Source organism: Populus alba, chromosome 2 (genome assembly GCF_005239225.2).
Source record: "Populus alba chromosome 2, ASM523922v2, whole genome shotgun sequence".
Lineage (NCBI taxonomy): Eukaryota > Viridiplantae > Streptophyta > Magnoliopsida > Malpighiales > Salicaceae > Populus > Populus alba.
The window spans coordinates 5,832,041-5,850,870 of record NC_133285.1 but is presented as its reverse complement, the minus strand read 5'-3'; the positions used below and the strand labels follow the sequence as shown (position 1 = coordinate 5,850,870).

The window sequence follows — 18,830 nt, the reverse complement described above, 5'->3', positions numbered from 1 at the left end:
CAAACCTGCAGGATCTTGATGCCTCTTTATGCCATTTTATTACACTCTTAAGAACTCACAGATGAGACAGAAGGCAGTATTTCCAGATTGACAATGTATTTTGGTGACGAGGTGTTAGTTGTTGTATACGTGGAAAATCGTATGGTGCTTAAGACAACTGTAGTATAAGACAGAGATGGTCTAATAGTTTAAAATTGTTGACGTGGCGAAATTGTGAACGATTTTATTACATACCCTCCCGTTAAATTCGTTTTTAAAAATGAATTTAACCATACTATTTTTAATAATTTTTTACTGTTTCTCAATAATAATTTTGAACAAATCTAATTTGTTGTGGACCTAATATTTTTAGGTCCACACTTCCAGATGGTCTAATTGTCTAAAATGGCTGACATGGCGAAATCGTGATGGTTAAACATAATATGAAAACATTTTAATGAGTTGTGGAATGCCGATATCTGACGTAAGCCTTTTCTCCCATAATCATTTGGATTTGAACAGACGGACGACATCTTAATACAGAAATAAAATTGATATGGGACAAGAAACAAGCGACATTATATTGCAAATAGGAAGTAGACAGGGCAACCAAAGAGTTACGGGTGGTCGCCTGCCTGTGATTTGTGCATATGACAGCAATCTCTCTCGATTGGAGGATTATTATTTTCAGGGGGGAATGCCGCAGTAGTTTTACGATTATATTCTCAACAAGAGAAAACCCGGAAATTAACATGGCTTAGAGAGTCAATATTAAGACAGTGGGTATTTTTAGGTTTAAAGTTAAGAAGTAAAAAGGTAGGATTCACATATTGTTAGACAGATATAGATGAACATTGTAGACTCCCTGAATTAGTGGTGTAACCTGATTTTTAAAACAAAAGGTAGGCAAAGGGAAGGATTGGATTTGGAGGACCAAGGCTGTCTTTTGGAGCAAATGCAGGCCACTGTTGGAGGTGTGTCAGGTGAGATGATTTGGTGAAACAGGGAGGTGATTGGTGGTTCTGTGGGCCGGAGATGGCAAAGACGGAACAGAAAGTCTCATTGCCTACTGGGTCTTGCAAACTCGCTTCGCCTTTGTGGACAGAAGGTATGGTTGGTTCCAAAAATAATCATAGAATCAAGTGATCTTCTTTTCACTTCGTACAAGAAAAATTATATAAATTTAATGGTTACAAAACGCGTCAGGTAGGGGTCGAACCTACGACTTTCTGCTTAGGAAACAGACGCTCTATCCACTGAGCTACAGACGCTACGACATCCCTCTTTGTTTTTTGATTACAAATTACAGTAACACGAAAATAGCTACCAAGCGTGACCTTATATTCTTCTCCTAGACAATTCCATCTCCGAACCCAAACGTAACGCTCTCGCTGCACATAAATAACTCCACAGGAAAAAAAAAAAAAAGATTAAAAGATCAAAATAAAAACATTATAAATTATTATTGTAATTGATAAAATTAGATGTTGTTGAACAATATTTTTTTAAAAAATTAAGAGATAAATATAGATTTAAAATATTTGATTTTGTTATACAAGTCATGCATAACTTTATTTTTTAGAATATAATTTTTATTTAATCAAATAGTAATAAAAACACGTACACGCATGAAAAAAATTAAATAAAATCAAAGAAAAAAAATATATTATCTAAAGTTGCATATATTAAAAAATATATTATAATTTTATATGAATTAAATAAAAAAATAAATGATATTTAACCAAAAAATCTAATTGAAAAATTAAAAGATAAATATGGTTGTAAATATCTTATGAAACATGGATTATAAGCTCAAATTATATTTAATAACATTATTTGTTGAACCAATGATTTATTACATAAAATCAAGTACACAAAATAAATAGGAGGGGGAAATTGCGGCCTGAACCAAAAACTGAGTTGAGTTGAGTTGCGTTGTTATAACTTATAAGCCGTTTTAGTTTTGTACATGTTTTTAAAACTTTTTAATTTTCTGTTTTAAATTAAAAATTTTAATTATTTTGACATGCTGTAAAGAATAAATTATAAAAAATAAAAAAATATTATTTATTTTTAAATAAAAAATACTTTAAAAAATAAACTTTTTTATCAAATATTCAAACACTCTATTAGTTAAAAACAACTTTTGATTTCTATTTTTTAAGAAAAAACTATTTTCTCAGAGTCTCTCTCACTATAGAAGAAGAAAAAAAATGTTCAAATAAAAAGCCACCACTAGCTCCATAAATAAATAAAACGAAAAAAAAAGACTAAAAAAAGAAAAAAAAAAAACAATCTAATCTTGACCTGACTTGAGGGGAGACAGATGGATCTAGTCTGGGAAACGAAGGAGCTCCAGTTCACGCACGTGTATCCTCTCCGTTTTTCTCTCTTTTATTTCTATTTTTGGTTCCATTTCTATTTTTCGCTCACGTGAGTAACAAACTCTTTTCAATTATTACTCGACCCACGGATGGTTATGACCAGGTATGTTTTTTCTTCCTCTGTTTTCTTTTTCTTGTCTACTTTTTTTCTTTTCTTTTTTATATTGAACCAGTTACCAAATCCAAAATCGGCTTGAAATTTTATTATTCGATTGCTATCTCAGTTTCTCATTTTTATTTAGTTTCTTTTCCTATGTTGACTTCGTTGAGTAAGTTTTTTGTTCTTGTTTTGTTTTTGGAAATCATTTAATGAAGCTCGGTTTGATGATTTCACATTAAATTTCTCGAATCTAACTGAGCTTTCAATGATATTGCATAATCTTAACCAGTAGTTTAGTTAGTTTTAAGGTTGCTGTTACAGTTCTATTAATTATTTTACTCTCTTCAGAGCAATTTTCAGCAACCAAATGAAGAATTCGCAGAATTATTGGTCTAAATTGTTTACTTGAAACTCGGAGATTAATTAAATCCTTGCTTGAGGATATTAGCCTGATTTCTGGCTAGAAGATTATATCTCTGCTAGGAGAAAAAAAAATCATAGAGCTTTTTGCATTTTGAATCTGGTCTTGCATTTTGTTTTCAATTCTAAAATGGTATGTATTTTTGCTGCTGAATTTGTTGGAGATATTTGGTGCTGGTGTTTGGCTAATTAATTTCTTCTTTTTTTCATTTCAGGTACCGTTCTGGCTCTGATTGCTAATTTTTTCTCTGATGGAGGATGTGAAAATTACTGAAGTTATATCTCCTCTGGAATCTTCTTCATCATCCCAAGATAATGGTCCTTCTCATGGTGAAGCTTCATCAAGCCATGCGACAAATGCAAATGTAGAACTTGATCAAGTTGCCATGGAAGACGATTCAGTTGATAAAACAGAGATAAACCACCAAGGTGCATTGAAGGATGATTCCAAATCAGAAGCAACACAAAATGTGCTGAATGTACAGGATGAATCTCGAGAGAAAACTGCAGGCGTCAAAATTTCCTCGAATGGTCCACAAGATCAAGAGAAAACCGAAGACATACATAATTCCTCAGATGGACAGAAATCTCAAAGAAAAACTGAACCCGTACCTAATTCTTCTGGTGTACGGCAACCTCAAGATCCTATCAGCAGTCCTCATGTCCATGTTGATGATGGTATACCTGCTACTTCCTCTCATATTGAACGAGCACAATCCGAGGAGCATGCTTTGCCCGATGTAAAGGTTAGAGTGCAGCAAGATGAGCTTGCTTCTCCTCATGCAAAGGTTGCCAGTCCTGATTTCAGGACACCGAACTCTTCTGATTCTCCTCGACTTTTTAAGCAGAGTGACATGAACGGAGGTCTAATTGATACGGCAGCACCTTTTGAATCTGTTAAAGAAGTTGTTTCCAAGTTTGGAGGAATTGTTGATTGGAAAGCCCATAGAATCCAGACTGTAGAGGTACAATCAATCTGCCATTGTCATTGATGTCACACACCCTGTTGCATTTTCTTGATGATAATTACTTTTCAGCACTATTCGATCAAGCACTTGCCAATACTTTTGATAAAGAGACGGGCAAACAATATTTCTTGTTTCCCTATCTTCTTGTGGATTTTGCAGCAAAGAAAATCTCTGTGTCTGTGTTTAATAGAAATCTACGTTGTAAATGGCATATCGGAAACAAGAATGTGCTGTTGAATTGGTGTGTGTTGAAGCCTATGGGAATTCCGGTTGCACCAGTAGTTTAGGAAAGGTTGGATATCTATTCGATGGTTTATTTATTTATTTTCATAAGAGGTTGTCATTTGAGGAGGCTTGAGATGAATGTACCCTTGAGTCTGTGATGAAAGCTTTAGTATGATGTAGGAAGCCACTTCGCATCATTTTGATACAGCAATAGAAGAGAGTAGAGGATTTGGGTTTAGACATTCAATGTTGTTAGTTTTGACTAAAAACATCAGCATATTCTAATGTATGATCGATCACTTACGCTGCTTTTGGTGACGCTCCACAAGGAAAATCCAAAATGTTTTCTTATCAAAGTAGTGAATGCATCATCACTTCAGCAAAGACTACCCTTTTGCTTCCAAAAAATGATGTCAAGAGTTGCTGCTGCAAACTGCTTCTTTGCTCATTTTATTTTCAAAAATATTTTCATATTTGACTGTTTCTTGGAAATGAAAGTGGAAATGAAGATATTTATGCAAAAGGGAATCTTATCTAACTGTGCATTTTTTGCTTATGTAAGAATTGGAAGCTTCTCTTCTTGGATTAAGTGCTGGCCTAGTGATTTGAGTTCTTTTTTATTTGCTTCCAATCATTGCATCCGTTTGATGACTGTGCTCCGCCAGAAAACATGTTTTCCATCTGGATAATTATTAACTTGTAGGCCTTCTCTCTAACTTTGTAGAGACGCAAACTTGTAGACCAAGAACTAGAGACGGTACAGGTGGAGATGCCTGAGTACAAGAAACGGTCAGAGGCTGCTGAAGAGGAAAAAATACAAGTTCTTAAGGAGCTGGACAGCGCTAAGAGACTTGTTGAAGAGCTAAAGCTCAATCTGGAGAGGGCACAGACTGAAGAGCATCAGGCAAAACAAGATTCTGAGCTTGCCAAGCTCAGGGTGGAAGAAATGGAACAGGGGATTGCTGATGAAGCTAGTGTTGCAGCCAAGGCACAGCTTGAGGTTGCTAAAGCCAGGTATTCAGCTGCGGTGTCAGAACTAAAGACTGTTAATGATGAGTTGGAAGCACTGCACAAGGAATATGCTTCTTTGGTCAGTGAGAAAGATGAAGCTGTTAAAAAAGCTGAAGATGCTGTTTCTTCATCCAAGGAAGTTGAGAAGACTGTAGAGGAACTTACAATCGAGCTGATTGCTACCAAGGAATCCTTAGAGTCTGCGCATGCTGCTCATATGGAAGCAGAGGAGCAAAGAATAGGAGCAACCATGGCCAAGGAGCAAGATTCTCTTCATTGGGAGAAGGAGTTAAAGCAAGCAGAAGAGGAGCTCCAAAGACTTAACCAACAAATTCTTTCAGCAAAGGATCTCAAATCAAAACTAAACACTGCTTCAGCTTTGCTAGTTGATTTGAAAGCTGAACTAGCAGCTTATATGGAATCTAAAACAAAGGAGGGAACTGAAGGAAAACCAAAAGCTGAGCAACAGGAACCAGAGAAAACAACTCACACCGACATACAAGCAGCAGTTGCTTCAGCAAAGAAGGAACTGGAAGAAGTAAAACTCAACATTGAGAAAGCAACTGCAGAAGTAAATAGCTTGAAGGTGGCTGCCATATCGTTACAAACAGAGCTGGAAAAAGAAAAATCATTGTTTTCTGCAATTAAGCAGAGAGAAGGAATGGCCGCAGTAACAGTTGCTGCTCTTCAGGCTGAGCTGGACAAGACTAGGTCAGAAATAGCCCTGGTTCAGATGGAAGAGAAAGAAGCCAGAGAAAAGACAGTTGAGATTCCCAAGCAACTGCAACTAGCAGCGGAAGCAGCCGATGAGGCCAAGTCAATCGCTCAAATGGCTCATGAAGAGCTATGCAAAGCGAAGGAAAAAGCAGAACAAGCAAAAGCTGGTGCAAGTACGATGGAGAGTAGATTACTTGCAGCTCAAAAGGAAATAGAAGCTGCCAGAGCCTCTGAAAAATTGGCTTTAGCAGCGATCAAAGCTTTGGAAGAGAGTGAATCAGCTCAAAGCACCAATAATGTGGATTTACCTACCAGTGTAACACTCTCTCTAGAAGAGTACTATGAGCTCAGCAAGCGTTCCCATGAAGCAGAGGAGCAGGCCAACCTGAGGGTAGCAACTGCTATTTCTCAGATCGAAGTAGCCAAGGAATCAGAGTCAAGAACCGCCGAGAAATTGGAACGAGTGAATCAAGAGATGACTGCAAGAAAGGAAGCTCTGAAAATCGCATTGGATAAGGCTGAGCAGGCGAAGGAAAGGAAGTTGGGTGTAGAACAGGAGTTGAGAAAGTGGAGGGCTGAGAATGAGGAACGACGTAGGGCTAGTAATTCTGGTCTGGGAGCTGCAAACCCCAATAAAAGCCCAAGGGAAAGCTTCGAGGTCAGGAAAGAATCAAAGAGTGTTGATCGTGTACTGGATGCCGCCGTGGATTATGTTTCAAATCCAAAATCAAATGTACCTGGAAGTAACGCTGGAACCGATTCCTCTCCAGAAGTAAAGGCTCCAAGGAAGAAGAAGAAATCGCTGTTCCCGCGATTTTTACTGTTTTTTGCGAGGAAAAAGTCACATCCTTCCAAGACAGGATAACTTCGATGCACTGTCCTTCTTGTCATGATTTACCTCTTTACTGGGTATTTTTTTTCACATTGATAGGAAAAGATGAGAGTTCTTGGTAAAATGTAAATGTTTGTGAATCTTGCATTACAAGTTCATTGGTTTATATTTTTGTCTCATTGATTCATGATATACATGTAGGCTTTTGGACTTTCGACCATCGAATCGAATCATTGTAAAGGTGTGAGATTGGTTTAATCAAAGAATTTTGTCAATTTGTAAGTTTGGTGATAAACAAGATGTAATTTCCCCCTGTGGTATCAAATTGCATGCTGGTTATCGCTGCCGGACATTAGCAGCAGCATCTTTCAATTTCTTATTAATATGTTAAAAACAAAACAGGCTCTTCTGCTTGACGACATTAGCTCAGTGGGTAAAGCGGAGGACGGTGGTGCATTGACGAAAATCCTTACGTTTGCTGTTCGAATCCCGGCGGGGTCGGAAATGTTCTGGTTTTTCTTTTCCATATCTGTATTAGTTGACGACATCAATCGCCAAATTCAGTACCTGTACTTTCGGTAGGGAAAAAAATAAAAACAAATTGAGTTCCTAGATTTTTAAATTTTTGCATTTGAGTTCTTGCACATCTAAATGGTAAGATACACTGCATATTGACAATAATTGTGTGGATAAAATTAATGAACCGTAATTTAACTAATATTAATATCCTCCTTTTAAAAAAACATTTTCTTAAATCTTTTTTTTATAATAAAAAAAAAGATATAATTTTGTGGATAAAAGTCAAATAAAAATACATGGAGATAATCAAGTAATTGGTATTAATGAATATTAATGAATATATGTGTGTGTGTGTTATTTTTTATCGGCTTAAGTTCATTTGATAAATTTAATTTAACTGTTATTTTATACCGTTTCTTTTGAAATAATAAACTCTAACCAATAGTTAAAATAATACTTTTTGGAGTTTTTACATCAAAACTTAAACAAAAAAAACAAAAGATTACAACATCTCATATATAATATTTATACTTATAACAAAACTAGTAAATAACATGACAAAATTCTAATATTATAGGTAATATAATTTATACATTTTGATTGTTTATATTTACAATCACTCAATGACTTATTTCAGCACTAGTTTTTAACCCGAGACGGGTTTTGTGTAACACAAATCTGTGAAAAGAATTCCCCGCAACTCCAGCCATAGCAAAGCGAGTGAGCAGGGACCCACTCTGCCTGCACACACCACTTTCCGGATCATCATCTCCAAGGCCAAGTGGGTCAAAGTCAAACCCAAAATCTCCAGCCAAACTAAACCTAGAGAAACACAGCAAGATAAGCAAAACATAAACAACAAACAGAAATTTTCAAGTTCAGGTCGAGAATTAGACAGAGCACGGTGAGCGGCTCACGTTCCATCAAGATATGGTGGAGGATCAAGCCCAGGAAGCCATGTGGGTCGCTGTAGGGCATGAACCACAATTGGTTTGCAAGGAGTGCTTCCTGGTTTGGCAGGCAAAACACATCTGCTGCACCATATAATGACTTATTTATGTTCTTAGGCAAGGAGCATAACGAAGAAGAAAAACATGGCTGAATAAGGAAAGCTCCACCCGTTGCAACAGCCATTTTTTCTTCTCTCCCTCTCTCTATACACGCGGGTGGTAACCGAAGGCATCCATCATAGCTACGTATACAACTACCATCCAAAATAAGAACTCATCCATACGAAGACAACATGGTCCCACAAACTCCCACTAAATTTATGATGGCCAATCAATCAGCCAGGGAGGAAGCCGGGCAGCCTAACTTCACAACAGCAAGCAGAAGGTGGGGAAAGAACAAGAAATCACAACGACAGCACTTCAACCTGCTGAAGACAGGAATTTCCGATTCAATGAGAAGCAATACAACAAGATAGGAAACATCAAAATACTAGCAATTTGACGTAAAACTCCAAATACAGTGTAATTAAATATCATTCTTCCTGGAAGATAAATCCAAACATACCTAGCTAATCAAAAATTAAAAACTACAATTCAGAAATTTTAGAGAAGCATTTCCGACACCGAGAGAGTGATCAACTGGGGAGCAATATTCAGCAATCAGCGCCTGCTGGATATGCTGAAGGAGCTGACTTTCATGGGGGTTGCAATCACCAGTGGAGCCTCAGGAGAATCGCTGACTGCAAACTTGTCATGCATGAAACGGCTATCAACAATGGAGTCATCCTTAAGGACTACCTTGTAGCAGTAACAGCTCTTCAAACCCTCTTGATTACGATAGCACTCATGAGAACCATTCTTTACCTGCTGGAAGTTCCATATCGCACTAAACTTGCCAGCTGTTGCAACCAAATGGCGCTCCTGCTTCCCATTCTCTGTGACCTGCCAAAGTTTTTTACTAACATAATGTTAAAATTATCATGCATAGACCATCACAGCAGACACTTTAGGTGATATGCAAGTACAGTGGGGGAAAAGGAACTACGCATAGAAATCCCAGCCCCACTATTTCGTTTGACTAAAGCAAGAGCGTCTATTGACAAATATTAAAATGGATTGTCACTAAGTATATTGTTTCACAACTAAGTATATGTTGCTAATGCTTAACATGCAATTTTAGACGTGTAAGGTTCAACTGAACAAGTTTCAGTGCCATGCATCATCATTGTGGTTGCTGAAATATGACCATGGTCTTTCACTGGCGTAGGGTGAAACTTGATTGATGAACAGCTTTTTTCCACTCCACAATACTTAGCTTCCAACTATGGCTTCAGCGTCAAGTTCTAGGAAAAAATAAATTTCTAAATTTTGTTTTTGGTGAAGTTCATCAAGCACCCAAAACTGGGTGAAACTTTTATATTTTGTAATGGGAAACATGCAAGTTGGGCACAGAGCATTGCTGGAAGGATTCGACACTATCAAGGATATATTAAAGAGATGACCTTAGCTAAACAATCAGGAAATAAATGTCATGAATCCAAAGCTAATGCAACAAGAAAAATTCATCGCAGAAAACCAACTAATCCCAGAACATATTCAAATCCTCATGAATTAATTGACTTGAAACAAGTGTGCAATACTTAAGCCTACAAGCATTATTCCTATACCCTTTTAACAGAGAGATCACATAGAACAATATTTCATCTACAAACAAGGGTGAAGCCACACACTGCCGGACACTTCTTATTTCTAGAATCTAAAAATATACATGGTTATAGACATTCTTAAATGCAACGGGTATTGTATAATTCCTTAAAAATGGTCCTGCTAGACACTGTTTTTCTATGTTATAGATAAAAAAAAATAGTTAGTAAGAAATCGTGTGTAGGAGGAGCCTGGGTTAGAAAACCACCTGAAATACATGCTAACTAAAACCATTTTCCACCTCCCTAAAACTTTCTGAAGAAGCAAATAAACATCAAAGCAACAACTCCATTAAAGTTTTTGCTAAATCTCACATTTGTCACTAATGCAACAAATCCATAACATATTATGCGGAGAAGGAAAACAATTAGTAAAATGGAGAACAAACCAAAATAAGGCAAATAAAATTAACATCCATTTTCATTTTGCTTATCCAGAAAATTCTGCCCCAGGAACCTACAAGGCTTGGCATTTAAAGCAAATGAATTCACATGTTGAATTGTCTAGGCATTGATAAAATGGTCAAGGAAAAAAAGAAAGAATTCAATTATGTCCAATTATCACCAATAACTTATGCATCTCATGGTCATGGTAGGATTGCATACATATCATATGCATTAAACAGAAGATGTACCACAAGAATTGACAACTCAATATGAAAAGGGATACAAGTCTACTTACCCAAGAGAACTGAGCCTTTTGGAACTTGTTATTAACTCCAGCTAGATGTGAATCCAGAGGAGTCAGCTTCAACAATCTCGGAGCTGCAATCCTGTTACCCATACGGCCATTAAAACCAGTCTTCATCTTACCATCCTTGTCTGTGAAAAGAGTGCAGATAAGGATCAAATATGTATCGGTGGTGCCCAATATCCACTTCCCATCAAAGGTAACATCAACATGAGTAATAGGTGATCCCAGGCCAGGAAAAGCTGTTTTTGCCTGCCGCATCGAATTGCCTGAATACAATCGAATCTTCCCATCACGAGACCCAACAACAATTGATCCATCACCTGTGCTCGCAAAGCACTGGAAGTTAGTCCCTCTTGAAAACTGATGTCCTTGAGTCCAATTCAGAACAGGAGTATTAGCTGTAGCAAGATTTTGAACAATCCCATGCCGATCACGCATATCCCACCTGCAAAGCCTATTGTCATCCAATCCCAAAAATGTAGATCCTGACGGATCCAACTGTGCTCCCTTGCTATCATTTGCAATATCCCTCATGGTAATATCAGTTCCATCCTTTTCAAACCTCCACTCAGTAATAATCTTCCCAGTCTCAATGTCAAGTTGATGCAAACCAGTAGAATGCAATTTCCCTTCATTCATCGGACTCATAAGCAACATATTAGTCTCAGCCCGCATAAGAAGTGCCTTTTTAGGAGTCGAATGCACCGAATTCGAAGCACTCCTATGATTCCCACTTCCAAAATTGACATAAGCACCTTTTCCATGAATCCCGTGGCTAAAGTTCTTAACGACCTGAATCCCTGAATTACCCACCAAGAAACTGTTATCCAGCGCGCCCAATGCCAAGCTCTGTATCCCTCCATTGGCTGCCTCCTCAAATTCCTCTTGCAGATCTTGATTTCCCCTCACAGGGGTCACAGATCCAGGGCTTTTCAAGAAATCATCCTCTGCATCCTCCCACATAGAATCATCTGCCTTTTCCGGGTTCGCCCACCCAACAAAATCCTTCCCGTAAACCTTAACCTTGTTTGCTTCATTGGACTCGTACCCAAAAGTATTCTCAAACAAACATTCCTGGTACTTGCTATTAAAAACCTTATAATCTTCATCGCTAAAAAACTTTATAGCCCAAACACCGTCAGCAACAAAATCAACGCGGCGCTGTTCCTTAAGTGTTTTCAATTGCATCTCAACAGCGACTTTCGCTCTAATTTTTGTACTAACCTTCAAAACCCACCAACAAACTCCTTCAGATTCTGACTCCGAGTCCTCCTCTTCATCTTGACCATTAATTTTTGAGGTCTTGATGAAAGAATAAGAAGTCAACTTCTCTGAAGAAACCCATTTGGCTTTTGGGGTGTTACCGCCGATATGAAGGTAAAGTTTGACACCATTTTTAAAATTAGAGTTAGGACTCTGCTGGGTTCGGGTTGTTGTTGAGGGGTATTTGAGTTTTAGGGCTTTAAGCTTGGATTCGACTTCATCAAGAGAAGATGGGGTTTTGGGTCTGTTTCTTCCTGTGGAAGATGATTTTTCTGGGGTTTCATTGCTGACATCTTGGTAGTTTTCTTCTTCTTCCGTTTCTTCTTCTTCTTGGCCCTCTGTGTCCGAGTCTGAGAGCTCCAGATCTTCACGGCTTTGAGAGCCCCCCATTTTCGCTTCTTTTTCTCTTGAGACAGAGGAATGAGAGTTTAGGTTTTTTTGAAAGAGCACCAGAGAGGGATTGGTTAGAGCGCCAAGCTCTAAATTTGAAATTGGAGCTGTTTCAGGTATGGCTTCTTATAGGGATATTTTACGTTTAGTCATTTTTTCATGATGCTTCGTTGATTTAAAAATTACAGGAACTTTATAAATGCAAGAAAAATTAAAAAAAAAATCTATTTTTTTTTAATAAAATTATCATTATATTTTAATTAATGATTAAAATACTCTCACAGTATCAAAATTACAAAACTGTGTTAAAAAAACAACTCGAAATTCATAACCCAATCCCAATAAATCTCCTTTCAGAATAATTTTCCCAAAGTCAGATCTTACAAAAACTAAATGAGATGAAATTCAGTAAACAAATGACAGATCTCGCTTTCCTTTTCCTGTCCGGAACCCCCTAAAAAAAACCACCTTTCCAATTTCACAAACCCTAAAATCATCAAATTTTGGCCCTCATGAAGACTTTAAAACTGCTGAAATGTCTCCGGCAAAAAAGAGGAAAGTAACTTCTTTCCAACATGACATCACGTCAGAGCTTGGAAAGCTAGGAATGAGTGAATTGCATATGAAAAGAGGCTCAATTTAGGTAGATATTTGAAGTCTGCGTTGGGAGAAATGCATGACATTATGCCAAAGCCTGGAAAACTGGTAGAGAATTAGAGTTTTTGTTGGGAGAAATGCATGTAAATATAATTGATTTCTAGAGAGAACATTGTTTAAGCGGGAGGGATAGTGGAGAGGAGGAAATTGATATAGATATTGATGAACTTAATGATGACACCTTGTTCACATTATGAAAGCTCTGAATATTTGCAAGAAAAAAGAAAAAATCAAATCATCATCCAAAAACACTAAAAAAAAAAATTCAAATAAAAAAAATTAAAAAATCACAAAACTCTATTTCATCTGGAAAAACAAGCAGCAGAGAGTTAACCAAAATTCTCCTAGTGCATTAACTGTGTGTGACAACAATTGTCTATTTTTAGTCAGAGTTGTTAAACGAATTTCGGAAACCTTGTGAAAGAGAGGAATCTTACATTAGAAACTTTTGTTCAGTTGATTCTGGTGGGCTGCGTGTTTAGGAAATGACTTGGCCAATGGGGATATTGACATTGGTTTTAATGGCCCTTCTATCTTAAGTTATCAACATGCTGATCTTGCCGGGGAACAGAATGGAATGGTCGGGTGGGGGAATCCGAGAAGGTAATTTGGGAATTTAGGATTAGCGTTAGGATTTATAAATTAAGGATGGCAGTTTATGGATGTTTGTGTTATATTATATAATTTTTTAAAAAAAAATATAAGAGTAAATTTATTTTTTCATTCAAATTTATAATTTAAGGATGACAGTTTATGGATGTTTGTGTTATCTAAGCTCATCTTGTTCTTCTGCCTGTGATTTGATGGATGAATCACAAGTGAATGCTGAAGCATTGCATGCACGTCTATATACTACTCCTGCCTTGTATAACTGTGAAAACAGAAGAAATGAAGCAGAGACACCTTAAGATCATGCAAAAATTAATTCTTCGTTGTCCTCAACGAATTATTCTTTAAGTAGTCTGATACATATGTAGCTACGGTATCCTGGTATTTACTTTTTTACCCACACACAATAATCTGTTCCAGATGCAGCAACCTGGAAGTTTGAGGGAATAAGGTTTCCAAGATCCATCTTAGGTCCAATCTTCATCATCACGTTACCATCGATTGCTGCCACGTAAAGATCAGCATCGGAGGCTAAAATATTCACAGTGCTTGTAGAACCAATCCCAGAAGTTTTCCTAATTGTTGCCAATTTGCCAATTTGTTCCTTCAGGCCCCAGTCAAAAAAGTGATCATAAAACTGCAAAACATAGAAAGCTTCTGTAGTTAGGAATATTATATGTGAGTTTCCTACTATATTAAACAGCGAAAAGAGAAGAAGAGTTCACAACAAATGGCAGATGGCGTTGCTAAAGAGCATGATAGTTGTATTATTGCACGGACAAACAAATTGAAAAAAGGGAGATGAAGTTACAATGGATGGGGTCCCAGGATGAGTGAGAATGTAGGCATATCCCTGCATGACTTTATCTGATGGAAATGGCCAGATCTTTTGAGTGGACCCGGTGTCATGATTGTCAATGAAAGTCACAGCATTTTGTGGCAACAGGCCAATCAATCCTGGTGGCTTTCCATTTGAGTCCTTCAACCTCCATAACTCTCCTTGCACGGCGGCTTGAAGTATCCCTTTTGTTGTAAAATCAAAAGCTGTGACAGCACCACCAGCTGCTTGAATCCAATCTTTTAGTCCACCACGGTGCGCATCCTGGTTATGGTCAGGCTTTCCATCCTGGCCATAAGCAAGAGAGTCCCATTTTTCACCAACTGCAAAATCTGGTGAAGTATTTTCCATATATATTTTGGTAATACTAGGAGCATAGCCCTTAACAAAGTCGAATCGCCATCCATCAAATCCTATTTCAGACTTTAACCAGTTCATCCAATCTGATAACTCCTTCTGAACTCTAGGATTGAGGTGGTCAATATCAGGGGCACCTCCGAAGTCACCTCCTGTATCGGGATTTCCTTTGCCATCAGAATAGGCCGTGTCATCACTGCAAATGAGGGACGGCCCCCAGTCAAGGCGATCATCAGAAGTTCCACCTTCAAAAAGGCACCATATTCCTCTCCCATCTTGCTTCTCAGCAGTTCTATGGTTTATGACAATGTCTGCCAGGCATTTAATTCCCTTCTGATGGAAAGCCCCAATTAGTGATTTCAATTCATCCTGAGATCCATATTTTGATGCACTCAGATCATATAGCCTGCCTGGCATATATCCTACAAGAAATTTAAGTAGAGGGTATATTATGTCTTCTGAAAAGGAATTCTAAGATCAAATAAAGATTACCAAATGGTCACTTTCTGTCAGGTTTTTTTTGTTTTTAAACATAACTCGGATGTTCTTCGTTATTAATTGTAAATCATATGCTTCTTCAAATTAAATGCAATAACTAAAATATTCCTCTTGCCATCGACGTTACTACTCAGGTAAGTAAATAGCATCAGAGACAAAATTTCTACCTTGTAACAGGGAACACATGAGAACCAATTAATAAAGAAATGATACTTAAAATGAACAATTATTCATAAAGTACCTTGCGGTGCAACTGACTGAGAGGCTGGAGGAAGCCAGACATGAGTAATTCCAGCATTAGCCAAATCAGGAACTAAGTTCTTTAGTGAGTTGTACCATCCTCCTGCCTGATTACATGACTCCCAGTTGAACCCCTGTCACACGATCACCAAACCCATGAACAATTAAATTTACATGTACAAAATCGATTAGGTTTTGAGAGGGATACGATTGGGTGGTTCATGCCTTACCTGAAACAACAAAGCAGAAGAAGTGAGCAAAGGGAAAACTGAGAGGAAGAGAGAGAAGAAGCAGAAAGTGAGAAACCTCATTCTCTTTGTTATGTTCTAGGGTGATGGATTGTGATGCTGTCTCTTTTAATAGGTCTCATTGGCGTGTTGGTGCTGTAAGAATCCAAAAGGGAAACCAAGTTGTCCATGATCACTCGTGAAAGTCATAGACAAGCAATACTAGAAGTCGTTGCTAATTGATGGCCTAATTGATGTTGACTAAGTGGACGACTCTAGAGATGACAGAATTTTTCTTTGTTGGATTCGAACGTTGTTGATGTTAGGCACTCGGACTCCTAAACTAGCCAGCCCAGCGTCCGCATAACAGAAGCAACGTTGGATAATCCACGAAACAGCTGAGTTAATTGATGCGATAGATTTAACGAAGGAGGGATCATGAGTTGTTGAAGGGCAAAGACATGAATTCTAAGGTGTTTGCGCATATGGAAACTAAAAACAGCGTAGGCCATAACTGAAATAGTAACGTAGAAGAAGAGAGGAAGGGGCGAGAGAGCTGAAAAGACAGAAAAAGCTCTTCTTTTTTATAGGTATCATCACTGCACTAGCCGGCTTGTGCTCGAGCGCGTTCACAGATGAATGAGAGTTCATATGTATTCATTGCTGGTTTCAATTTTTCCAACCCCGTATTCTTCTCTCTCTCTTAAATTAGCTAGCTACCTGTGGTAGTCTTTAGAGAAGGTATTAATCATGGTTTAGATAGTTTAACACGTGATTTGTTCGAATCAGTGTTTTGTGGATCATATGCATTTGATATTGTTTCTGTATCTTTTACACGATATATGAATTTACTGTTAGTAAGAGGAACGTAAATGAGTGGTTTAAACCGATCGTTTTTTTTTTTTTGTTTTTTAAAATTAAATTTTAACAATAACATGTCAAAATAACTTAAAAATATAAAAAAAATTAATTATAAAATACGGTTTGACGATTTTTATAATTTGAAATGATAATGCCAATTATGGAAAATAAAATACGATAGTGGTTGCTTAAAAAAGCATGTTAATAATATTTTTTATTTAAAAAAATATTATTTTTAAAATTAATATATGATTTAAAATATAAAAAATATATTAATTTAAAAATAAAATTAAATATTTTTTAAAATACAGTAGCAAACAGACTCGAAATGTGAACAAATTGGGATGGGATGTATGTGGATGCGATTGATTCTGTTAAATGTTCCTTTGACGTAAGAGAAACGGCGGATTTCAAGTGTAAAAGGAGTTGCTAGCATTTCGCTTAAAGCCGGCAACACGCCATCGTTGTCGATGGAAGACAGGAGGACAGGAAAAGAACCGGGAGGCGTACAAAGCACGAAGTGCTAGCGAAGATAAATGTACAAAGACGGGCTTTTCACACCCAAAACACTAATTGTCTGAGCTTCTTTTTTTTTCTCACTTCAAGTCCCTGAAAATCTTACAGTTGTCAACTTTAGTCATTAAAACTTCTTTCCCTTTCAATTAAGTCCTTCTAGGTTCTGTTTTCAATGCTTTTATGCACTCAAAAACAATTGAAACATGAAGGACCAGAGTTGATATCCAGGAAGAAAAAGAGCCCTCTAACACAAAAGGCACACAAAATTTGTGATTTGGTCCTTAAAATTTGAATGTTGTCATAAGGTGTCCCTATCCTTTTAGTTTAGTGTGTTTAGGTCCTTAATTTCTTTTTTCATTCATTTTAATCCCTAAGTTTTGAGAGAAGAGAAAAAAAGCCATCAAAAAATTATAAGAGAGAGAGAGAGAGAGAGAGAGAAAGTTGTCAATTAGTCATGATCCATCAACAAAAAATTTTAATCTGTTTCTCGTGACAAGAAGAGAAAATACAATTAAATGTTAAAATTGGCTTATTTATATGCTTAGAATGTGTATAGGTATTTTCAAGTGGAAAATACTATTAAAAAAAGAACTTTTTGGGTTTTAAAACTCGAAACCTAATTTCTCGACTATCTCTAATGGTTGAAATCTTTACTTATTAACAACACGTTATTTGTCATAGAAAATGACGCGTCATCAATTTATTATTATTTTTTAAAAAAAAATAGGACTAATAACATGACATCCACCTTATTTTTTTTAAAAGAAAATAAAAAAGTTAGGCAAGCAACTCTAGTTTTGTAGGCCCATGTGCTTGGCCTTTTTTTAATTCAACCATTTATTTTTTTATTTTTTTTATTAAATTTTAATTAGAATCCATTATAAATAAAATAATTAAAATTATGGTTAAAATACTTTTCATTAAATACCATTCAATTTTTTTTTTTTGTTTTCAAATAAGATTATAGCAATTTTTTTTATAATATCACTACTTATTTTGTTAATTATTATATATAAATATAATATGTAAATTCTTTTTCAATTTATGATATTGAATATTCAATAAAAATAAAAAATTTATCAAGATATTTTTTTTTTATTATAAATTTGTTACAAAATTTCCTCAAATTATTTTTTTTCTTCAATTGTATACAAAATTTCAAGACATGATTTCTAATATTTTGTAATTAGAACTTGCATTTCAGATCATTATAGGTTTTTTATTTTAAAAACAATGCTTTTGATAAATAAATCATATTTTTGTTAAAAAAAAAAAACAATACATTGATAAGGAAATGTTGTTTAGGTTGAAGAGATAATTTCTTACTTATGTTAAGTTATTAAAATTGTTACAAAAAATAATTTTAATTGCTTTTACTCTTAATTAGAAAAAACATGCTACTGATTAAAAAAATATTTTAGTAAAAGAATTACATGAATAAAAAAAGAATAGTTCGTTTAATAAAATATATATTCTTAAATAATTTAAATAGTAGCCTTAAAAATATTTATTATTTTTTTTTTATTTACGTGGGTGTCCGGGCCAGCTTGCGCGCACCACGACTAATCTCACGGCCCACTGAACACCCTACAAACCCAGTGGGCATGTAAGGCACCGCGGGGGTGATAGGCGTGCACATGAGGACTCGAACTCAGGAGCAGCGGAAGGAGAATATATTTAAAAAATTACCTAGTGTCATCGTGGATAAAATGAAAGGAACAATCGCGATTGCACGGGCATCTATTTTGCATTTTAAAAAAAGATCAATTTTTTATTTTAGTTTTGAATTGACAATAACAACTTTTCTTGTTATTTATTCATATATTTTTTTATTTTTTAATTCATAAACGGGGGTATTATCTTTTCATCGCT

The 18,830-nt window shown here is 36.2% G+C and overlaps 3 protein-coding genes and 1 non-coding gene across 9 annotated transcripts; 1 reads left to right on the top strand and 3 right to left on the bottom strand.

Annotated features, from left to right (window-relative positions):
• Positions 1 to 1,177: 1,177 nt before the first annotated feature.
• TRNAR-CCU (transfer RNA arginine (anticodon CCU)) lies at positions 1,178 to 1,250 on the bottom strand. Its single transcript has one exon. It is a non-coding gene; the product is annotated as a tRNA-Arg (tRNA).
• Positions 1,251 to 2,331: 1,081 nt separating this feature from the next.
• On the top strand, positions 2,332 to 6,918 carry LOC118062618 (protein WEAK CHLOROPLAST MOVEMENT UNDER BLUE LIGHT 1). 2 transcript variants are annotated; one of them, XM_035076452.2, is made up of 3 exons: positions 2,332 to 2,466; positions 3,099 to 3,848; positions 4,801 to 6,918. In XM_035076452.2, exons 2-3 carry the CDS (start codon positions 3,135 to 3,137, stop codon positions 6,667 to 6,669), a joined length of 2,583 nt encoding a protein of 860 aa, XP_034932343.1. In that variant the 5' UTR covers positions 2,332 to 2,466; positions 3,099 to 3,134; the 3' UTR covers positions 6,670 to 6,918. The 2 variants fall into 2 exon arrangements, with proteins under 2 accessions (XP_034932343.1, XP_034932344.1); XM_035076453.2 differs by lacking the exon at positions 2,332 to 2,466 and adding an exon at positions 2,506 to 2,632.
• Positions 6,919 to 7,830: 912 nt separating this feature from the next.
• On the bottom strand, positions 7,831 to 13,581 carry LOC118062638 (protein CYPRO4). 5 transcript variants are annotated; one of them, XR_004689807.2, is made up of 4 exons: positions 10,491 to 13,581; positions 8,671 to 9,047; positions 8,073 to 8,533; positions 7,831 to 7,977 (listed from the first exon to the last, which is right to left on the bottom strand). XR_004689807.2 is itself a non-coding variant. In XM_035076475.2 (2 exons), the coding sequence occupies exons 1-2, from the start codon at positions 12,153 to 12,155 to the stop codon at positions 8,766 to 8,768; spliced, it is 1,947 nt and encodes a 648-aa protein (XP_034932366.1). In that variant the 5' UTR covers positions 12,156 to 13,581; the 3' UTR covers positions 8,540 to 8,765. The 5 variants fall into 5 exon arrangements, 1 of the variants encoding a protein (XP_034932366.1); XR_004689809.2 differs by having other exon boundaries at positions 7,833 to 7,971; XR_012169234.1 differs by having other exon boundaries at positions 7,832 to 8,533.
• A 141-nt stretch (positions 13,582 to 13,722) lies between these two features.
• On the bottom strand, positions 13,723 to 15,946 carry LOC118062639 (alpha-amylase). The gene is made up of 4 exons (XM_035076476.2): positions 15,585 to 15,946; positions 15,356 to 15,488; positions 14,233 to 15,038; positions 13,723 to 14,058 (listed from the first exon to the last, which is right to left on the bottom strand). Exons 1-4 carry the CDS (start codon positions 15,663 to 15,665, stop codon positions 13,807 to 13,809), a joined length of 1,272 nt encoding a protein of 423 aa, XP_034932367.1. The 5' UTR covers positions 15,666 to 15,946; the 3' UTR covers positions 13,723 to 13,806.
• Between the last annotated feature and the right edge of the window lie 2,884 nt (positions 15,947 to 18,830).